The 21,568-nt window shown below is 32.3% G+C and overlaps 2 protein-coding genes across 14 annotated transcripts in view; one reads left to right on the top strand and one right to left on the bottom strand.

Moving 5' to 3' along the window:
* LOC148599213 (interleukin-1 receptor accessory protein-like 1-B) overlaps positions 1 to 5,015 on the bottom strand; it is a 19,399-nt gene extending 14,384 nt beyond the window's left edge. The window contains exon 1 of one of the 3 annotated variants that reach the window (XM_088558987.1): positions 4,903 to 5,015. The gene's annotated coding sequence lies outside the window, so the exon portion shown is untranslated. The other 2 variants (XM_088558985.1, XM_088558986.1) reach the window with 2 other exon arrangements.
* On the top strand, positions 4,882 to 21,568 carry LOC148599212 (uncharacterized). 11 transcript variants are annotated; one of them, XM_088559001.1, is made up of 6 exons: positions 4,898 to 5,008; positions 12,176 to 12,278; positions 13,729 to 13,985; positions 17,021 to 17,725; positions 18,182 to 18,328; positions 20,056 to 21,568. In XM_088559001.1, the coding sequence occupies exons 2-6, from the start codon at positions 12,239 to 12,241 to the stop codon at positions 20,122 to 20,124; spliced, it is 1,218 nt and encodes a 405-aa protein (XP_088415127.1). In that variant the 5' UTR covers positions 4,898 to 5,008; positions 12,176 to 12,238; the 3' UTR covers positions 20,125 to 21,568. The 11 variants fall into 11 exon arrangements, with proteins under 11 accessions (XP_088415117.1, XP_088415124.1, XP_088415127.1 ...); XM_088558992.1 differs by adding an exon at positions 8,422 to 8,474 and having other exon boundaries at positions 4,956 to 5,008; positions 18,182 to 21,568; XM_088558991.1 differs by having other exon boundaries at positions 4,882 to 5,008; positions 12,180 to 12,278; positions 18,182 to 21,568.

Here is a 21,568-nt window from a genome sequence, read left to right as displayed (position 1 = left end):
TAGGGGCAAAATAAGGGGCCAAAAACAATCATTTTCCTGTTATCTGGACAATATATGTAACTTGACTTCAAGAATGTTTAGTGAATGAGTAATCAAGAGAACCAAAGTTATAGCGGTAATCAAAAGAATGCAATCCAGGGACAAAGACCAGACATGGAAAACAGACATACACAACAAAGAACATAAAGTAACTAAAATCATACATACAAAGTAACAAAAGCAAATGAGCAATTTGGACTCACTAAAAACTGGGAGCATGGACCAGGTGCACCGGTAGGGTAAGCATCCTCTGTTTTCTAGAAACACCTGCCGAGTTGCTCATAAAAAGTAAAGTCTGGGGTAGACAAAGGAGGAAAGGAAAATTATGACCTGTTGAATAAATCAGTTTTCATGGTGCAGATGGATGCACCATAATGATCCACGAGTTCAAGACGACCATAAAACTTCTGTAGTATTGACTTCAATTTTGTAGCAACATAACCCTGTTCCAGAAGCCTATTTGTTAGAGTTCTAGCGCGATACAAAAAGTCTGCAAAGTTTCGGCAAGCTCTGGCATAATGTATGAGTTGTGATATGAACACTCCATACGCAGGTGCTGAAGGGATGTTGCCACAGATGAAAGGAAAGCTGATAATTCTGAATGAAAAGTCATCATGTTTGTTGTAAAGTTTGGTCAATAGTTTTCATTTACCATCAATTTCTAAGTGTAAGTCAAGATATGAGGCTGACCTTACAGTGTCTGTAGTATCCTTTTTCTCAAGTTCTTTGGGGTAAATGCGATGTATCAAATCCATGAAATTAGGACTGTTTAAAGATAATACGTCATCTATATAGTGGAAACTGAGATTAAAGGATCTAGCCAAACGATATCCTTTCTTATGGATCAAATCAGCTATAAAGTCAGCCTCATAAGAGTGAAGGAATAGGTCAGCAAGTAAAGGAGCACAATTTGTTCCCATTGGAATGCCTACCGTTTGTTGAAAAACACGTCTACCACACTGGACAAATATGTTGTCGATTAAAAATTCCAGTATTTTGTAAACATCTTCCTCAGTATATTTGGAAGATGATTTGGAATTATTTCTTACAATGTATGAGGAATCTCTACCAAGAACTATATATTTGTATCTAGGTGTACCATCTTTCTTCGAAAAAAACAATGATGTATAATATTTTTAAGTCTGGATTTTAACTGAGTATGGGGAATAGAAGTATACAGTGTTAAAAAATCATAGGTTTTAATGGTATTGTATTCAGATAATAGTCTGGAACTGATTGTCTCCAAAAGATCTTTCAAATTTTTCAGGATCCACATTGAATTAATACTACTACGGGAGTAACAAGTGTTGTGGTAGGACTGCAGACCCTCTTTGACAGTTGTAAGTATAGAATTTACTATTTGAAAGAGATTTGGTTGTACATTTTGCAGATCCAACTATGAAACGCATGTATGGATTTTTGTGGAGTTTAGGAATCCAGTACATAGACGGTAAATCACAATCATCGTCCTTGGTAGAGAGACCAAAAGAGGATAGCACAGATTTATGGTTTTCCACAATCTATTCTTTGGAGAGTGTGGCAGCAGTATAGGTTTTGTCACTGCTATTATTTTCTACGTCTACCTCTGATAATAAACATTTGATGTAAAACGTTTTGCAGACAAAAACAATGTTGTTTTTGGTTTTGTCTGCTGGTACAACAACTTATTTGTCATGTATAGTAGACAATGTTTTTGCTACATCAGGACTTTAAAAACTGTATGGTTTTCCACAATCTATTCTTTGGAGAGTGTGGCAGCAGTATAGGTCTTGTCACTGCTATTATTTTCTACGTCTACCTCTGATAATAAACATTTGATGTAAAAAGTTTTGCAGACAAAAGCAATGTTGTTTTGGGTTTTGTCTGCTGGTACAACAACTTATTTGTCATGTATAGTAGACAATGTTTTTGCTACATCAGGACTTTGAAAACTGTATGGTTTTCCACAATCTATTCTTTGGAGAGTGTGGCAGCAGTATAGGTCTTGTCACTGCTATTATTTTCTACGTCTACCTCTGATAATAAACATTTGATGTAAAAAGTTTTGCAGACAAAAGCAATGTTGTTTTGGGTTTTGTCTGCTGGTACAACAACTTATTTGTCATGTATAGTAGACAATGTTTTTGCTACATCAAGACTTTGAAAACTGATGTAGCTTTGGCACTCATTGACCTACTTAATGCTTTTTTTTCATTTCAAAATTAAAGACCACACGGCCTTTAACCACTCTGACAGAAAATCAATGTCTTCTTGTTCTTGTTTTATCCATTTTCTTGCATAGTCGTCGATGGCATCCATAAGAACTTTAAAGTTATAATTCCAATTTATGGAGCGTGGTTCACGGTACTTGGGACCTTTCGAAAGGATACTACACAGAAATTCGTTTTCAATGATGGTTAAATCTCCCATAACCACCTGACCAGAAGGACCATATTTGAAAGGAAAGTTTTTGCAAGAACAGTCAGATGGTTTAGACTTGAAGTCCTCAATCTCGAGGTTCTGCAATAGCCTTTTATAATTGAAAATTTTGGATGCAATGGGTGAAGTATAGGAATATGAAATAACTGGTATGGATTTGTCTTGAAAATATGGGGGAATTTTGTCGGTGACAATTTTGTGATGGAGGATGTTAGCCAAATTAATTGCATCTATACCTTTGTTGACAAATGGTAGTGGAAGAAATGATCATTTTTCTTCATCTTGACTTTTCACACAAACTGATTTAAAGAGTCTGTGGAAATAAATATCCAAAATGATGGCAATGAGCCTATATAATGATGAGGTGGGGTCAGAAACAGGAGTGTCAAGACTTGCTTTGTAAAGGGAGTGTAGTAGAGCGAGAGGTATAGAATAAAGTTTGGTTCTAATGTGATAAAGTCCAAGAGGTTTTTGTATGAAAGGAAGGAGACCATCTATGGAGACATCATGTAACTTAGGTGACGTATAGTGATGGCCATGACTCCCTTCCCGTCTTAGATTTTTGTCAAATAAATTCATCAAATTTAAGCTATTGTTATATTGGCTTGAAAAGTTTCCTATACTTTTGATGTTGTCACTGCATCCATAAGGTATTGCAGTGCCTAGTCTGTGTATCCAGTACTCATCACTTTCCCTACGATAGTTTTTACTTAGAACGGAACTGTTTGTAGGATGGTAAATTTTTTTCTAAAATATGAACTTTCATAGAGAGGATTGAATGATCTTGTTGTTTAAAGTGTTGATAAACTGTCGGGAATTTGGTGGTGTAAATTCCCGAACGATGACCGCACATTCTTTTGTTTGTTCTTGCATATCTCCGACATATACTAAACCACGTAAGTTGCATTCTAATCCATATTAAGTTTGTTGATTTGCAACTTAAGTCATTGTGACTTCTTGTATGGAAGGTTTTGTTTGTAAGGGAACTGAAGAAGTAAGAGTCTGCTATAAGAATGTTGCATGTTTTGCCATTTTTAATTCCAAATTTTGATATGGTACAATGCGGTTCGTCATCGTTGTAGTCAAATATATCATTTAAAGTGATGGAACATAGTTTGATAATTTTGAAATAGTCAGAATTTTTGTACTGGAATATATGGTCTGAAGACTGAACATGTGATTGGGTACTTTTAGTTGAATTGGTCGGGGCACTTTCCATACAAGATGAATAAATCTCTTTGATATTGTGACCACAAGATGCCATATACTACCAAAGTGCTAGACTAAAGCAGCTACATTTTCTTATGGATATCACTTATAAATGTAGTATTTGCTATATGTCTGTGTGTTGTGTTTTAAATGTGATCACATTAGTTATTCACTACAAATTAAACCACGTGCAAAACACTATATACATTTATTGATCTCCAGTTAAGTATATATAATTGACCAAAATGAAACACATCATAACAAAAGTGCTCTTATACATAAAACCTTTTTTTTCTGACAATAAATAAGAACCCTCCCCGTCTTCTAGCCAATCTAAATTAAATACCAGTTGGTTGTATTTCCACTTTTTAGTTTCTAATATAATAATAGAAAAAAATCAGTTCTAAATTTGTTTGTCCTTTTCACCCTTATTTCTTAAAACAAATACTTTATGTGCCCACTTGCATGTAGTGCTTCTATTTGGGTCCGGGTGTCAAAAGAATAGACCTGCAGCAGTGCTAAGCTTGTTGTAAAAGGCGACTAAATAGTGCTCAGAACCCTAGCCGGGGGCTTAGGCGCTTTGCCCACATAGCAACTGGGATGTGTGCCCCAGGTGGTGGAATGGGGTACCCCTGGTGTGTTACATGCTGGGGTTGTCAGGCTATAATACGGAAAACCTGACCGCAAACCATAGTGGTGCACCGTGTTGGTAAAGATGCCACGTTCCACGCACGTTAAAGAACCCTACTGTAGTATTCTCCCGGAGTAGGAACCATAGGGCTCCACCACAGGAGGCTAAATTGCCCGACCCTACCCACCTCTCCCTATTTCCGGTGGCAATCGGGGTTTGTCGACCCAATTGTCCTTGTGTCCCATCCCTTTTTCATTTCATCATCATTTCGTGTTCATTTTGTCATCAATTTCATGTTCATCGTCTGAATTAGCTGAAATATTGCTGCTCGGACGTTAAACCCCAACAAACAAACAAAACAAACATCAATATCTGCACATTTTCTACTTTCACTTTTGCCTTCAGCCCACGAATAAATTGTTACTCCAACATCTTTTGTTGACTTACTGATAAGATAAACATCAAAAACAAAGAAAATTACCAATCAAAAAGCAGCCTGTCTTCTGTAATGTTCGTTCTGTTCTAGTTACAAGACGGATTATCCGATACGTAAATCGAAAGTAGGTCAATTGCATTTTCCGAAAAAAGTTTATTCCGGAACTTACCGAAGTGTACACAAAGGTTTGTTTCATTTCCCTACAGTACTTTCACCCTGTAAAGTAAAATTTCCTTGAAGGGTCTTTTCACTTTCGAGCTTGGAAAGGTTAAAAGGTAAAATAGTGTAATTAACCATATTCATACAGAAACTTTTCTTGAGCATTCCATAAATTCTTAACATATTATCTTCATAGAAACAATGATTTTCATAGTACCAGTCTACTGACGTACTGTAAAAATCCTTGAATCGGCGTGTATGGCACAGTGGCAGGCGGTTGTGGAATTTATTCCCCATTAATTGATATTAATAAATATTTAACAGCATGTTAATAAATATTTAATAACATGTTAATGAATATGTATCACAACATGTGCATAAATGATTTTTTGATATCAATAAATTAAATAGATGAACATGTTGATAAATAATTTATTGATATCAATAAATTGAATGAATTATTAACATGTTAATGAATATGTAGTAACGTGTTAGTAAATCTTATTCTGGATTATGCATGCTGGGCAATATTCAATAGAATATGCAATTACAAACACTTTTCCGATAACAATTATTAAACCACCAATAGTGGCATCCTCTTTATTTACATGTTAATAATTCACCTATGTATTAATATCAATAATTTATCCTAAATATCAATAATTCATTTATTGATATCAATAAATGATATAATGATATTAAATTCAACAACGGCTTGCCATAGGCGAGATACATGTAGAAACATCATCATTTACTGTTTACTCATAGGCTTTTATCTATAAGAGACTTTTTGTTACTTTCTTCCATGTTCCATTGTATTTTTACAAAATGTAAGATCTACCACATAAAATGTGGAAAAATAATAAAAATGTCTTCAAAGAATAAAAATACATGTATGTAACTGCCACTCTTAAGTGGTACATCCCAATGTCAGTGATTAGTCATGGTATGTCTCTTTGTATGGTACGGAATTCAAACTCTGACATTTCTTTCAAAACTGAACACAAAATCTTAAATTGAAGATTAAATCTATGAATATTTTCAGAATCACATAAAATTTGGACAGGAAATTGAGAAATAGACAATTATTAGTTTGGTGTGGTACAAAATGTAACTTCTGGTTACATTTCAGGGGCTTAGCTTAGTATGACAGGTACTGTTAGAACACTACCAATAATTTTCATGCATTTTTAAGTATGGCATGCAGTACCTTAAATTTCTGTAAAAACTGTACAAAACATATTTTACTCATTCTGCAGTACCAATCAATTTTGGGCTGTGAAGCCTCAGCATTTTGTAACTTTTGAAAGATTGTAGGGAAAAAAGTCACAAGATAAAAGTAACAGAAAAAGTCATATAAATAATATCATAGGAAAAAAAATCACGGGAAAAGAAGTCACAGAAAATAAAGTGACAGTTTATATATTTATTGTACTATGTAGTCATTATGGAAAATATCTGTAAATGGCTTTTGTAATTTTTTTCTTAATTTGTATTTTTAACATTCATTTATATGAATAATTTTATATTATAATCTGATAAGTTGAAAGGTCAAATTTTATTAAAAAAATAATGGAAAAAGAAAAAAAATGACATGTATGAGAGCAAAACAGTTTAAAAATAAGCATTTTTAAAATTTTGGACAGGAAGCCATTTATTTTTTTTCTTAAATTACTTACTACATGTACATGTGTTTTAAAGGGAAACATCTATCAGAACAAAAGTGACAATACCCAGGGCTTGATCTGCTCATCACAATTTGTTAATTTTACAACTATAATTAATGAGTGCAATGAAAATAACTAGGAGTAAACATATATTGGCTATAATTGACAAGTACATGAAACCTTACCTACTAGGATTTATGATGTTTTTGAGGATTATGTACATGTATGAGTTCAAGCAAGTTAACACATCAATATTTTTCCTATGACTTTTTTTATGTAGCTCATATTGTGACCTTTTTTGTCTCTAGCTAATGTCGTGGTGGGACATGGAAATGCCGGGCGTTCGTTCCATTCGCATTTTTCATACTTTTTTCTGTAATGCCCCTACCAAATGAGTCTGTTTTTTTTTGTATTTAGCCTTATTATGAAAAGTTACTGATTAAGTTCGACTTTGGTTGCAGTTGAATAAATTGTACAGAAGTAATATGACCCTTTGAATTATTTTGACTTTGGTTAAGGTTGATTGATTTTTTATGGAAGTTGCGGCCCTTGGAATTAGAAAATTTCAGTGAATTTACAGTTTTTCGCACTTTTTTTGTAACGCTTTTACCAATTGATTTTATCTTTTGTATATAGTCTTACTATAGTTATGGCTGAATGTTTTTTACAGAAGTTATGGCCCTTGGATTTAGAAAATTTCAGTGAATTTAAAGTTTTTTGCACTTTTTTTTACACAGGGGACATTGGGAAGCTATTCTTTTATTCTTGTGACTATTTTCCTACCAAAATTGTGACTTCTCTTCCTTTGACTTTTTTCACCTTTACCTTTTGAAAACAGAAAACTGGTCAAACAAAAAATATATGTGAATATCTGTTATTTTCTTGACTTGAACTTGGGATGAATTGAAATAGACTTTTGCAAATTACATACAGTTTTCATAACTTAATTAATATTCCATATGAATATTTTGGCAAAACATTCTTTTGGTCATGCCATCATGACTAATCCCCATAGCAAGTGTTAGTTTTACAAATTATTTTTTGTCATTTTTCTAAACTCCAAAATAATAACTTATTCAAATAATACCTTGTTTTAAGATCAATTTTCAGCAAAATCCAAAATGTAGTTTTCTAGTTTTAAACAATTTGCCATGAACCTTTTTCCAATTTAACATGGTGGAGTATCAATCCTCTATTATTACTGGCATCTAAAAATGGCAAACAATAAAATAATACCTGATGTGCAGCCACTTACCTATGTCACAAGTTCTCACAACACTTTTCTTTCTGTTCTTTAAATAAGTTTTGGAACTTTTACATGTTCAACAGTCATGAACATTATCCATATTACTCACCGACATTGCTTACTTTTGCCTGCCTGTAATTTGCTTTAACAAATCTAGGGTAACATGTACATGTACAATCCATTTAAACTACATGTAACTTGTGGTAACCATTAAGTGAATTCTGACTTCCTATTAAAATGTAATTAAGTAACTGTTCATGGGCTAAAAAGCTGAGTAATAAAGGTCACTATACTGATTATTGTGGATGTTGCACTTAAATTACATGTACACCCTATCAAAATATCTCACATGTCAGGCATTAATATTGCTTTCATCAGTGATCTAACATGTACATGTATTTTCAACAATCTTAAGTTGTTTAAATTATTTTTAAATTTCAATATTGTCACCTGTCATTTAATTGGAATTTATGTAGGCTAATCTTTTGTTGCCAGAAGTTTAATCTCCTACAATTCTACTGATTATTAAATGCCGACCATAAGCTTTAGGACATAGATAATTAACGATATTTATCTTCAATTGTTATATTTAGTGTTTTAACTGTTATAATTATAGGTATAGGGACCTTAAATTGGATTTTTATTATTGTTGAACAACTTAAGTTGAAGGTATGTGCTTTGTTGAAATATAATGTGATAACCCATTAGGCCAAAGTCTTGTTTCCCGCTAACAACAAGGAAACATAGGGTAGGGAAGTTATTTTATTTTTTAAAGACATTTTACATTGAATTAATGTGGAAATAATGCAAACTTAATTGGTGGTTGAGTCAAATTTATGGTAAGCACAAAAAATGGGTAGGTAGGGCACCAGGAAACAGAGTAAGTAGATTATTTGTTATAGTGACATGTGTAATGACAACAGTTTAGCGATACTATTTACAGTAAAAAAAATAAATTACACCTGACCTTTCTAAACAGAAACATTTGTATAATATATTAGGCCTTACAACCATTATGAATACTCCAGTTCATGCATACTTAATATTTTGCTCCAAAGACTCTGAAATGGTATCAAAATACCTTATCAATGTGAGAATAACAATGGTTTAAGTTAGTGCTGGTTTGAGGTCCCTGACCTTTCATTTCTGGCAGGGACTTTTAAAATTTCATTAAAATAGGTCCCAAATTTTCATTACATTACATTGAATCTCTAATGAGGCCCTGGGTTTACATCAGGTGGGCTTTTTATTTGAAATCAGTCCAGGGCCCGGTTTCATAAAGAATTCTCAAATTGAGATTTTCCTATTTTGCAAGATGGCAGAAATAAATGCTCAGTGTAATAGGTAACAGATGTTCCTTTTTTAACTTTTTACATACATGTAGATGAATCCATTATCTATGTATGTTTCTTGTGGAATGAATATCTATCATTTATTCACTTAAGAACAAGTGCCGGGTATAAAATTCTATAATGTTTCTTCCATTTGTAACATTTCTGTTGACTTTCCATTGATAGCTGGGATAAAAATTAAATCTTGTCTCCAACATATTTAGGTTTTAAACATGTGAGCCATTTGGAGAATGTTATTATTAAAATTCTACCACAAAGAGTTAACAAATAAATTAAATCAAGCACAGGAGACCTGAAAAAGATAATTCCAGAATTTTATAAATTTTAAACTGATGCAAGACCTGAATATTCTGTAAAATAATAAAATTACAACTATTTTAAGAATGTACACCTTATTTATTTTGAGCTGACTTGTTAATTTCAACTGTATATAAACAAAATCTTAATAAATATGAAAACTTTCAATACTTGACACTTCTACAATTTTAATGTACATATATTTTGAACCTTTGTAAATGTCTAACTTCAGCATTGGGTTTGGTTAAGCCTGATTTCACTGTATATTTGTATAATTGGCTCTGTGCTATCAATGAGGTACATTTGTATCTATATTCCTGTGTCTGTTACAGTTCCAACTTCTCTGTCATGTGGTAATCTATCAAGTTACATTTTTTAATGTTAATGGTCATGTCACTTAAAGGAGCCTGTGGCCCACTGGTTGTCATTGTTTTTTTTTTGTTTTTTTTTATTGTTATTCATGATACATTTTTTTCAATAGATTAGGATGATTTTTGCTTTTATGAATAGAACTTCATTTATTTTGGGTCCTTTTACAACTTCCTTTAAGGTATGGGATTTGCCCATCGTCAAAGACCATGTGGTGCCCTGTAGAAGTTTTATTGCTTGTTGCATGGCTTTTTGTAGATGACTGTCTCATTGGCAATCATACCACATCTTTTATTTTCATATGGTTGTTTATTCCCAGAAAAAATGCAAATACCTTGTAACTGTTTAAATAAAAGCTTACTAGTAAATTTAAAGAACATAAATGTATTTGTCAATATTGGCATTTTGTTATCTTAATCTTATATCAAAAGGCATTGCATTCGGATGTGCAGCTTATATATTCATAGTGACACAGGGTTAAAGAATGGAAAAAAAATTATCATTTTTAAAGTTTGTACCAGTTTTGTTTTGTGAGTTTTACTGTGCTCTAGAACTATTCAGCATGTTGAAACTTCCAGGACTAAAATTGCTACTTTGTTACGATCACACTGTTGACTAAATATTAATCTAAAGTCTAATTGAAATTTATGCATTACTTTCAATATTTTTGCATGTAATTACTAATCACTTTTCAATTATATGCAATTACATTGTGTCAGGTCCTTAAATGGAGGTTTATCTGGGAATTTTGGGAAATGCCTAGTTCAGGCTTGTTAGGGAAAAATATTGACAAATTTGCCTTTTAGGAGTAAAAATTAGGGAGGTAAAGTCAAATTTATTTAAATATTGAAAGATTTTAATGTAATTTTCTTTAGGAAAGGGTCCTTTTGCAAGATCCTGCTAAATGCTAGGAAAATAAAAAAAACAAGGTACATGTATGTAGGACATATTAGCGGTGCAAAGTTATCAATTTTAAATGTAGACAAGTGTATCATATCTTTACTTGTTAGTGGTGCAAAGTTATCAGATTTAAATGTAGACAAGTGTGTCATATCTTACAGGGATATTACATAATATTGAAAAAAAAAAACAAAAAAAATAAAGACATGACAAGACACTCCCACTTTACTTCATACACTCATCCATTCATACACAAGGAAAATATTTACTGCTTAACCCTTGTTGTGCTGAGCCCAGACTTATCCGGACTTGGCCCTGTTTCCATTTTATTGGTTCTGGCAGTTTTAATCTTAGTTCAAGAAAGCACAATTTGTTTCCATCTGCAAGCAGTGTAATTGTGCTTTAAAATAAGGGTATCTTATATAGAGTGTTAAAAATAATGACTTGATAGTTGAAAAAAGAAGTCATGAGTTTCTGCTGCTCAAAAATGCGAGATTTTTTTATGAGTAGGGCTCATTTCTTGGCCCCTTGCCACAGCAGAATAATCTATAGTGCTTTATTTAGCCTGGAATTTAAATAAAGAGTGATGGCTCTCGCCACCATTCCTGTGTCAATCCCTTGTATTAAATACTTCCTTTTTTATGCCAAAATGAGGCAAGTAACACTTCAGGGGACTCCTGACCTCACGAATGTAGTGAACCTTATTTTTCTTCAGTGGCCTTCACAAGCTGTGGGATTAATGTGGTTTGTTTCCTGTCTTGCTCCTGATGAACCCCACATCTAGCAAAAATGGTAAAAAAATGGACAAAAATGACCATTTTCAATTGACAGACCCATTTAACTACTTCAAGTTGATAGCTGTTGACTAACAGAATGATTACAATTAATATGTAAAGAATAAAATAAACATACATGTATAATCACTGTGTAGATTCATTTTATATTTAGACAATTTCAAGTCAACTTGAATTCTAATATTCTGGATAATTTTGATCGACCAAAGAAGAATGTGGAAATTTTAGGGCATAACGTCTTCATTGACTATAAATTGTAAAGTCAGATTTCTGTATAAATGTTGTATTTTATTTTTTACTTATTTATTATGTAGCCAAAGTAATTGAAAAGCAATGAATTACCTTACCAGAGTAATTGTAATTTAATTAATTACTTTATAAATTTGTTGTAACTTAAATTGTAATTACATTGAAGAATTTATCAAGTCATTGGGTTGTAATTAATTACTTTTGCATGTAATTGAGACCAGATCTGTCAATTTTATTGATCAAAATTATTTATTTCTTAACTATAGATATATTACCTACTGATAACCTTTCTAATGTAAACTTCAAGTCATTTAATTTTTTGTTTAAAATACAAATACAGGTTATTTTAATAATACATGTACTATATAACTACTATTGAACATGTTAAAGTAAGACTTTTACTTGCCAGGTAGATTCATACTGATGATTGAATAGAGACAGTAGATGGTTACAGAATGAGAAAATACAGGAAATGGAATCATCAATTCTCCCATACACATGTGTTTATATAGGTAAGAAAATATACTTAAAGCTAAGGAGTTAAAAAAAATCATTGTAATATGAAACACTGGGACCCCTCACTTTGCACAATTTGATGATAAAGACTTGCATGTATGGGATAGGGGATTTTTCAAGATATGATTATAATCATGAAACAGTAGTGGCTCATTTTTCAAGTTTATCTTGGATTTTGCCAGTTCATGCACTATTTAATTTATCTGTTTCCAATCAATGATCATGTTTTCAGGAATTCTTTGCTTTAGATACCTTTATCATGTTAAAATTATAAATGCACATAGTATATAGTAAGTTTTCATTTGAGCATTACTTATATACATGTACTAGTATATTACAATATATTATTCATAGTTTTAATTCATTTTCTAGCAGTTAAAATTTCTTAATGGACCCTGTATGCTTATAGGTACTAGAACGCAATTAATTTTGTAGTGAATTTCAACAGACCCATTTTGACATATAAAAAAATTCCACCACTTCAAACTCAATAAAACTTCACCAATATGGAAACATGAGTAAAAGCAGATTTCTATAAGAGTGCCAGAAAAATTCAAAATCATTTTTTTCATTTTTAGCACCTTTGCTTCAGAGACCTCATTGACATGAAAACTGACCACTGTCAGATATCCTAAAGTTTGACCTTCTTTCATAGAACCAAATCACAACTTCCACATAAATTACAGAATGAAAAAAAATCCCATGTAAATTTGATCATTGCCCTACATTTCTACAGCAAATACTAAGCAATAAAGTTTAGGACAGCAAAGAAAAAAAATCAGGAAGAAACACACTGAAAAAAAGGAACTATATTCGTATAAGTCAAGGGGAATTATACAACGAAAAGTCGAGGTGAATAAATTGTGATCGTGTACCTATATGCATATACATATAACTAGTAAAATTCTGGGCAGGAAGAGGAAATTTGGAATGATTGTTGTTATGCCTTGTAATTGTATTTTATTTCATTTTAATAACTGTAAGGTACATCACGCATGTATACACATGAATCTACTGTTATATAAATCAAATATGATCTAAGTCCAGAATTTATCAGGCACCATGCAGCAGCACAATATTAAAAAAAGTGTTTGTGACATCATCAGTTTTTAAGACTTTGATTGGTGTTGCCATGGTAGTTAAGACCAACCTTTAGAATGTACTTGGAGATAACTAAGTCAGCCTTTTTGCTAACTTAAGAGACATTATATTACACTTATAATGACCCTGTAAATTCTTTTTGCAAGCTTTCCCCAAGTATTTCTAGTCCATTTTTGAGTTATAGGACTTGTAACTTTAAACAAAAATAGGTCACATATACATGTACTTTATTATTACATGTACTAATCATGTGCTTTAAAGCAGCTATTTTATAAAAGGGGTACAGTTATGTTGGAAAGAACATAATTGATTACATAAATATCCCAAATATTGATTTTTTTTTAGATGCCCGTTGGAAGGACATAGCTTACAGCATAGCACAATGTGTCAAATGCCATCAAGGAAGAGAGCATATTATTGGTCAGTTAAAGACCATGTGGAAGAATCCGTCCAATCAGAATTATGTGTTGCCTTGCCTATCAGTCAGGACTGGTTTAGATTTGTTTTTGACTGTGATGAATTACCCTCCAGGGTCAGAGGTCATAATGTCAGCTATAAATATTCCAGATATGGTATATATTGTCAGGCATCATGGCCTTAAGGTAATTTAGCTTACCAGGCCAAAGGCCATGTGATCTATTGCCATCATTTGGTGTCCATCGTCATCGTTATTGGGGTATCCTGCATAGAACTGATGTGGGGATTTATGATTGTTATAAAAACATGGCTGCAATTACTAAAAATAGAACTGAAATGATCCTTATTATTAGGCATACAAAAGTCCTTAGGGATCAAAGTTGTCAGCATACTCCGTGTAAGAGTTATTGCCCTTGAAAGGTGATAAATGACGTTTTTTTTTACTGTTTTGTTTCAGCCAATATCTTGAAAACTATAATTGATAGAAACTTTCAATGATGAAATGATCCTTATGATCAGTCCTACCAAAGTCTTCTATAAGTTAAAAATTGAAGGACAACTACTCGTAGAAAATTTTGGCCTTGGAACGCAAAAATTTAACCATATGAGCCATTCAGGCTCCTGGGAACCTTTTGTTAAATCTTCAGTTGAGTGCAAATATACCCCCTCCACGAATTATTTCTTTTCTAATATGACAAATACGGTAATTTTTGTGTCAAAAATTTCCCTAGGCTGTTCTGTTTAACCTCCCCCGTATGGAAGTTGGATTAAATTTGTATATTTATGTCATCGTATGTGTTAAATGTGTGTATTTATATAATTGATTTCAATTAGATAACCTCTCAGCTGTTAAATCATTGCATAAACGTTTTTAAATGAGTGTTTTGTCTCGCAGCGACAGCAAAAGAAAAGGGACAGTGCGCAGGTGCTAAAGATGGGGGTTGTACCGACTGTTCAACATGAATTGATATGAATACTTCATATTAGAATTATTTTTATTACACAATAATGCAAAAACTGTATAAGGACTTTAAACAAAATAGGAAGTCTTTACATGTACTTTATAGTATATCTCGGTGTATCCATCCATGGTTTTTTGGCCACGTTCACTTCCTTACCTTGGCTGTGAAGAGTGATTAAGGATGATATGTACTTTTTTTTTTCCATCATATTGGGCTGTTTAGAGTTAAAAAAGGTTTTTCATCATATTGGGCTGTTTAGAGTTAAAAAAGTGACTTAAAATGTCCTTATGTTATGTAGGAGACAAAGTATCATAAATTTGAGCACAGCTGTACCAGTATACCAGTCAGTATATCAGACTTCCGCATATTTTTTTTATTTATACTTTTAGGTCTGTCTCATTCAAAACAGCTTATAAAATTTATTTTCTTCATTTCACAAAATAAGACTCTGCATTATACGTATACGCATATATTATAAATGTAAATACATTGATTACTCAGACTTTTACTAACTGGCCCGGTTTACAGGCGGGGAAGATATGTTTGTCAGCAACTATGAATTATAGCAACAAGTTACTTGCTACCCAACTTCTGTATGAGGTCCCCTATTGTGGGATAGGATTTCAGGTCTGTTGCACTTCTACTTTCTGTTTACAGACTTTGTGAGTGTATTTTTCAACTTTATGGCAACCTCGCCATTTCCGTCTGTCCCATTTTTATTTTTTTTTTTTAAATATAAAAAAGATACAAAAGAAATAAATGTGAGATTAATAATTTAAACTAAACCATCAAGACTGTAGGTATGTAATTTGACACACAATTCAGTGTAAGATTCTGTATTTCTAATTATAGTGCAGTGTTCTAGGATTCCTATTTCCTGTTTCCCAGGGCAAGTGAAATTTGGGTCAGGGAAAGTTAGGTACTTAGTTACACTTTCTCGTGGCAAGTTGAAAACTTCATATGCTGTAAGGATTTGTTTTGTTAGGAAAGCAGTCATTGACTGTGGGAAAGTTGATTTTATATGGATTTTTCCCGAGGAAACCTCAATTTCTGAAAAATCCTAGAACACTGTAGTGCGTTATATTTGCTAATGCTAATTTTGACATACTTCACACAATGCCTAAACAGTCAGGGATCGACACTAACAGTAGTGTTGTTGTCCTGTGCCACCCTAATTTTGGAGAGAACTCCTTTTAAAATTTTCCATGGTAGTCCTATGGATTATCTAAATTTTGCCTTATTTTTCATAAAATCTAAGAACAGAACCATCAATACCATCTGCGGACTACCTATTTTATGTCTGAAGAAGTCCTGTTGATCACCAAACCAAATGAAGTTAGTGTCAAACCCTGACAGTCTTTAACAAAATTTTTATTCTGGTCTTAGGAAATTTAGCATCTTCCAGTATAAGAAATGACAAAATTTTTCATATACCTTTTTGCTTCTAAATTTCAAAATTTTTACACCCTTTTAACTAACAGGCCTATGGCACTATATAGAAGTCAGCTGTGCTATCCATGATGTGAGAAATATAAGACATTAGCACTAAAAACACTGTATTAATATGCTTAAAGAGGCAGGGTTTATATACTAACTATGGTAAAGTCTAGAAAATCACGACGTTTGCTGAGGCATTTTTTTAAACCTGATAGTTCTACCTCACCAATACAGTTAACATATCAATTTCTCAGTGTACTAATTTTTGCTTTTTTTTTGCTAATCTTTGTCATATGTTTTGACCCTCAAATTGCACTCTGGACAATACATACACAGGCAAATGTGCCACATATGATAATCATATGGTGCTCGATTCATATGATAATCATATGGTAATCATATGACAATCATGATATTTAACATATGATAGTCATATGACTCTGATATTGTTAATTTTGGCTTGAAAACATATGACTATCATATGTTTGTGAAAAACATGATTATCATATGGTGAACATGCAATTATCATATGTAAACTGAAACATATGATAATCATATGATGCAAACCATATGATTCTCATGTGTAGCACATTTGCTTGTGTAAATGCCTGTTATATGCACCAAAATACTATACTCATGAAATTCATTTTGAACGTCATAAAACATAATCATTTTTTTAATCCATGAAAATTGATACCCTTGAATATGTTCACTTGGCGGAATCCCCGAAAATTAATAATCGAAAAATTGATACAGTAGGTAATATATCCTCTGTGCAGGAGATTAAATGTTTTATTTGTAATTTTCATTATATATTGTAGGTAGTGCCTTTAGATGTAGATATTGACACCACTTCACCAAAGGCAGAACAAATGGAATCTCTAATTACTGATAAAACTGTGGCCATCTTGGTTGCTCATCTGTATGGGAAGTGGTCGGAAATAGACTCAATAGTCAGCACCGCTCGTCGGAAAAATCTACATATCATTGAAGATTGTGCTGAGACATTCTGTGGCCTTGACCGTTTGGGTCATGCTGACTGTGATATCTCTTTGTTTAGCTTTGGTGTAATTAAATACTACACGTCTTTCGGAGGTGCAATTGCTAAAGTGAAGGATCAAAAGATTTATCAAGACATGTGCAATCTCTATTCAAAGTATCCAGTACAGACTCAGCGGGGATATTTGACTAAAATTTTAAAGTACTCTTTTGTTTACATTTTCTTGGATTGCCCAAGTATCATTCATCCCTTGATGTACTTGACAAGGACATTTAACATCGACCATAAAAAAATTGTGATAAAGTATCTTCGAGGTTTTCCTGATAAAATGATTGAGCGGATCAGGCAGCAGCCATCAAGTGCCCTTTTGCAAACCATGAACAAACGTCTTTCTAACTTTGACAAACATGATTTCGAGCTCTCACGTATTAAGGGAGAATATGTGAAGGAGAGGCTGCCAGAGAGTGTGTCTTTGGTTGGAGACCAGGCTGAGGTCAATAATTACTGGTTGTTTCCAATTTTAGTGGTATGAACAATTTAGCACATTCAAAGAATTATAATTTTTTAATGTATGAGAAATTGCAGCAGAGATTCAGATGGTGGTATCAGTAGGGAAACATCATTATTTAACAAATCAAAGATTATGACTAGCCATGAATATAAAATTGATGTGGCTTCATCTCACTGATTGATTTAAATGTTATACTCAATAGTTGCACAAGCCGAGTACTTTCTCAGCTCATTTAGTAGAATAGCAGCTTACAACCTTAGGGATTATCAGATCTTATCTTGTTCTGTTTTGATTTTTTTGGAGTGCAATTACAAATACAAAAATGTATCTTCAGATTAAAGTGTTTTTTCCTGTTGTATTTTACTTTATTATAAATATATATCTATTTTAAGATATATGCAGTTATCTTTTTTAACATAAATATATTTTAGGACAATCCAGATACATTTGTCAACATTTTTCTATTTTTAGGACAATCCTGATAACTTTGTAAAGATTCTAAATGCAATGGGTATAGATGCATACCGAGGTGCGACACAGCTGAACATTATTGAACCAGAGAAATGGAATCCACATCTTGATTTCTTTGCCCCGTTGGTCAACTACTATCCACATGAGGCACGTTACCTGATTGATCATGTGATCTACCTCCCTATTAATAAGTCTGTCCCTTTCAATGTTCTGGATCAGATCTGTAAAGGTGTTGAGGCAGCGGAGAAACTATCGAGGAATGGACATAGTGTTAAAGTTAGGCTTCTGTCTAAACTGTGAATATTGAGCACATACTTTCAAATATCTTTGTTCAATAGTTTCTACTGCATAGATATATGTTCATATTTTAGGTTGAAAGATATAAAATACAAAATGGCACAGAAATCACTATGAAATAGGAATGGTCGCGGTAAAGCCCTTTTTTAGGAGTCATCACCAAACATATACTGTAGCATTTTTGTTATAGCATGGCTCCTTTTGTGACATTCATCTTTTAGTTCCTGGATTGTAGATCTGAGCATTCAATTACGTAGTACTCCAGCTAAGAATCATGCTAAGTTGGAAAGCTTATATATTTTTATTTCTGATGTTTTGTTTAAAATGAAACAGAAAACTGGAATTAACATTTGGCTTTTCTAATAACCCTTGTTCTTAGAGATAAAAATAATACAGTATCTACTGTAGAGTTCAAAATTAAGGGAAATTAACTCTGTGAAATACGATACAAACTGTTGGATTTTCAGTGTGAATTATCTCCTAAGAGCAAACCAATTGGAGTGAATAATTATACATTTCATCATAAAGATCTGTAAAGTAACTTAATAACAAAAATAAAAATGTGTAGACATTTTTTGGTGTGTATCACATATTACAGAATTTACATGATTGTTACCAAGACTACGACTTAAAGAATTGTGACAATATCATTTTTATTGATTTTATACTTTTGTTTCTACCAGTATGTGGATGTACTTTTGGTATTTTTATGGTCTTTGTCGTGTGTGTCAGTCCATTCAAAATAAATTTTAAATTTAAACACATTGCAATAGAAAATATTTCGATTCAAATATATAGAACCATTCCCCATATATACACAGAAAAAAGTAAAAAAAAATCATTAAACTTATAATAAGCATGTTAAATTCGTTACACTTTTTTCTGTTTCTTTGGGCATAAACTTAAATATCTTCTGTTTTTTAGATTAAGGGTAAAATTTTTCTAGATTTACTGGATGTCTATTTTCTTAGTCTTAGTGGTTAAGTCTGGATCATACTTTTTATTTCACAGAGTAAAACTTGGGTTTTAGTGTGGTGCAACTATTAATCACAGCCTCTTGATATCAGATACAAAATCCTGGGATATGATTTTAGACCTGTCAACATCTTGTTTAACAAAACACAGCCATTTCTATCTTTTACCCATTTTACTACAGTATTCTAATTCCGGTTGCCTTGATTTCTCTCTTAATAACAAATGGGGTCTGATTATTATTCTTTCTGTTCAGCATTTAAGTTCTAAATTTTGTTTAAACTTTCATATTTGCTTACAAGCTTATAAAATCAAAAACATATGAGAAAAATCAATCAAATTATATATATATTTTTTTATTTTTTTTATCCTATTAAGGATTGTTTTTAATTTTTGACTAGATTATGCAAAATAAATTTTGGGGCAGTTTAATCTTCATGAATCATGAAGTGTTTCATGAACATGCAAAAACTGCCCCAAAATTGGTTATGCGAGCATAACTTATTAAAAACAATTCTTATAATTTAGTTTCTTATTGATTAAAGTCAAAAAGATTTGTCCTCTCATCAAAATTCTGATGTAGTTTGGAATTATTCAAATTGCAGATTACAGTGGTTAATGAGGTCACAGTACCAAGTTGGTTTAATGTGAAATATTGCATAGATGAGAAATAAACAATCAATTTAAACTATTTTGGAAGAGACAATATTTGGCTGCCTGTTTTGGAAGAGACAATATTTGGCTGCCTGTTTTGGAAGGGACAATATTTGGCTGCCTGTTTTGGAAGAGACAATATTTGGCTGCCTGTTTTGGAAGAGACAATATTTGGCTGCCTGTTTTGGAAGAGACAATATTTGGCTGCCTGTTTTGGAAGGGACAATATTTGGCTGCCTGTTTTGGAAGAGACAATATTTGGCTGCCTGTTTTGGAAGAGACAATATTTGGCTGCCTGTTTTGGAAGAGACAATATTTGGCTGCCTGTTTTGGAAGAGACAATATTTGGCTGCCTGTTTTGGAAGGGACAATATTTGGCTCCCTGTTTTGGAAGGGACAATATTTGGCTCCCTGTTTTGGAAGAGACAATATTTGGCTCCCTGTTTTGGAAGGGACAATATTTGGCTCCCTGTTTTCCAAAACTGTTTTCTCATTTTTACAGATACTTTAAAAGCACTTTTTAAACAATATCTATTTAAATTACCACAATAAACTTATCAATTGATAATGGCAGGAACATGAAAAAAGAAGATTATGAAGTCCCATCTTGATAAAATATATTTTTCAGTATAAATGTACTTAGGATAAAATTACATTATTCATTTTACTATGATTTTTTTTTCTCAATTTAGGTCAGTTTCTCTCAAATTGACAGCATTTTTCACTTAAATAAATAAGAATTAAAAAAAATAAAATTTGCCCGTCTGTCCCCAATTTTGAAAGTGTTGGATGAGGAGCTAGGGATTTTTTATGATGGCCTTGGTTGTTAAACTTTATGTGCTGAAAATTAATATGTTATATTATTATTTAATAATTAAGTTTGGATGTAAGGTCTCTTCTGATTGATTGACACCTTTTTTGTTTATTATTTTACCATGTGCTGTGTGTCATTATAATGATGTTTGCTGAATTACTTGTGTAATCATAAATTGATAATTAAATTGCAAGGAATGATTGTAATAATTTTAGTCTATTTTAAATAACCTCAACGCATGCGTCACTATGCAAATCATTAAGAGGTTATTTCTTCATAGACTAAACAATATTATAATCATTCCTTAAATACTGTGTACAGTTTATAAAGTTAGTTCTCTTGTCTTTTGTATAATTTACTCTTATTATTTTTTTTCTACATTTTTAAACAGTATTTAATTAAGTGTCAGTCTTTATATAAATCAGACAGTAGCTGATTCATTGATGAATGTTTAGTTCTGTTGTAACATGACCTTAACCAATGTAAATGGAATCCTTTCTGGATTTATATTTGCCCAACAGTGAATCTGTCTTATCAAATGTGTTCATAGAATATTAATATGCTTTTCAGTTTTAACCAAGACCTCTTTTAACCCATTTATAACAAAGATTTGTTTATATTTATTCAAGAAATAAACTAAGTCTAATGTT

This window comes from Perna viridis, chromosome 13 (genome assembly GCF_037379345.1).
Source record: "Perna viridis isolate PV_CMFRI_1.1 ecotype Kerala chromosome 13, ASM3737934v1, whole genome shotgun sequence".
Taxonomy (NCBI): Eukaryota; Metazoa; Mollusca; class Bivalvia; order Mytilida; family Mytilidae; genus Perna; species Perna viridis.
Note: the sequence above shows the minus strand (reverse complement) of the source record. Positions and strands in the feature narration are given on the sequence as shown.

Bases quoted from the DNA above. Each gene is read 5' to 3' on its own strand.
- LOC148599212 (XM_088558991.1), top strand. From the start codon at position 12,239: ATGGAATCATCAATTCTCCCATACACATGTGTTTATATAG. The intron at 12,279-13,728 runs GTAAGAAAATAT...ATTTTTTTTTAG, and splicing joins ATACACATGTGTTTATATAG to ATGCCCGTTGGAAGGACATA. The intron at 13,986-17,020 runs GTAATTTAGCTT...TATATATTGTAG, and splicing joins TCAGGCATCATGGCCTTAAG to GTAGTGCCTTTAGATGTAGA.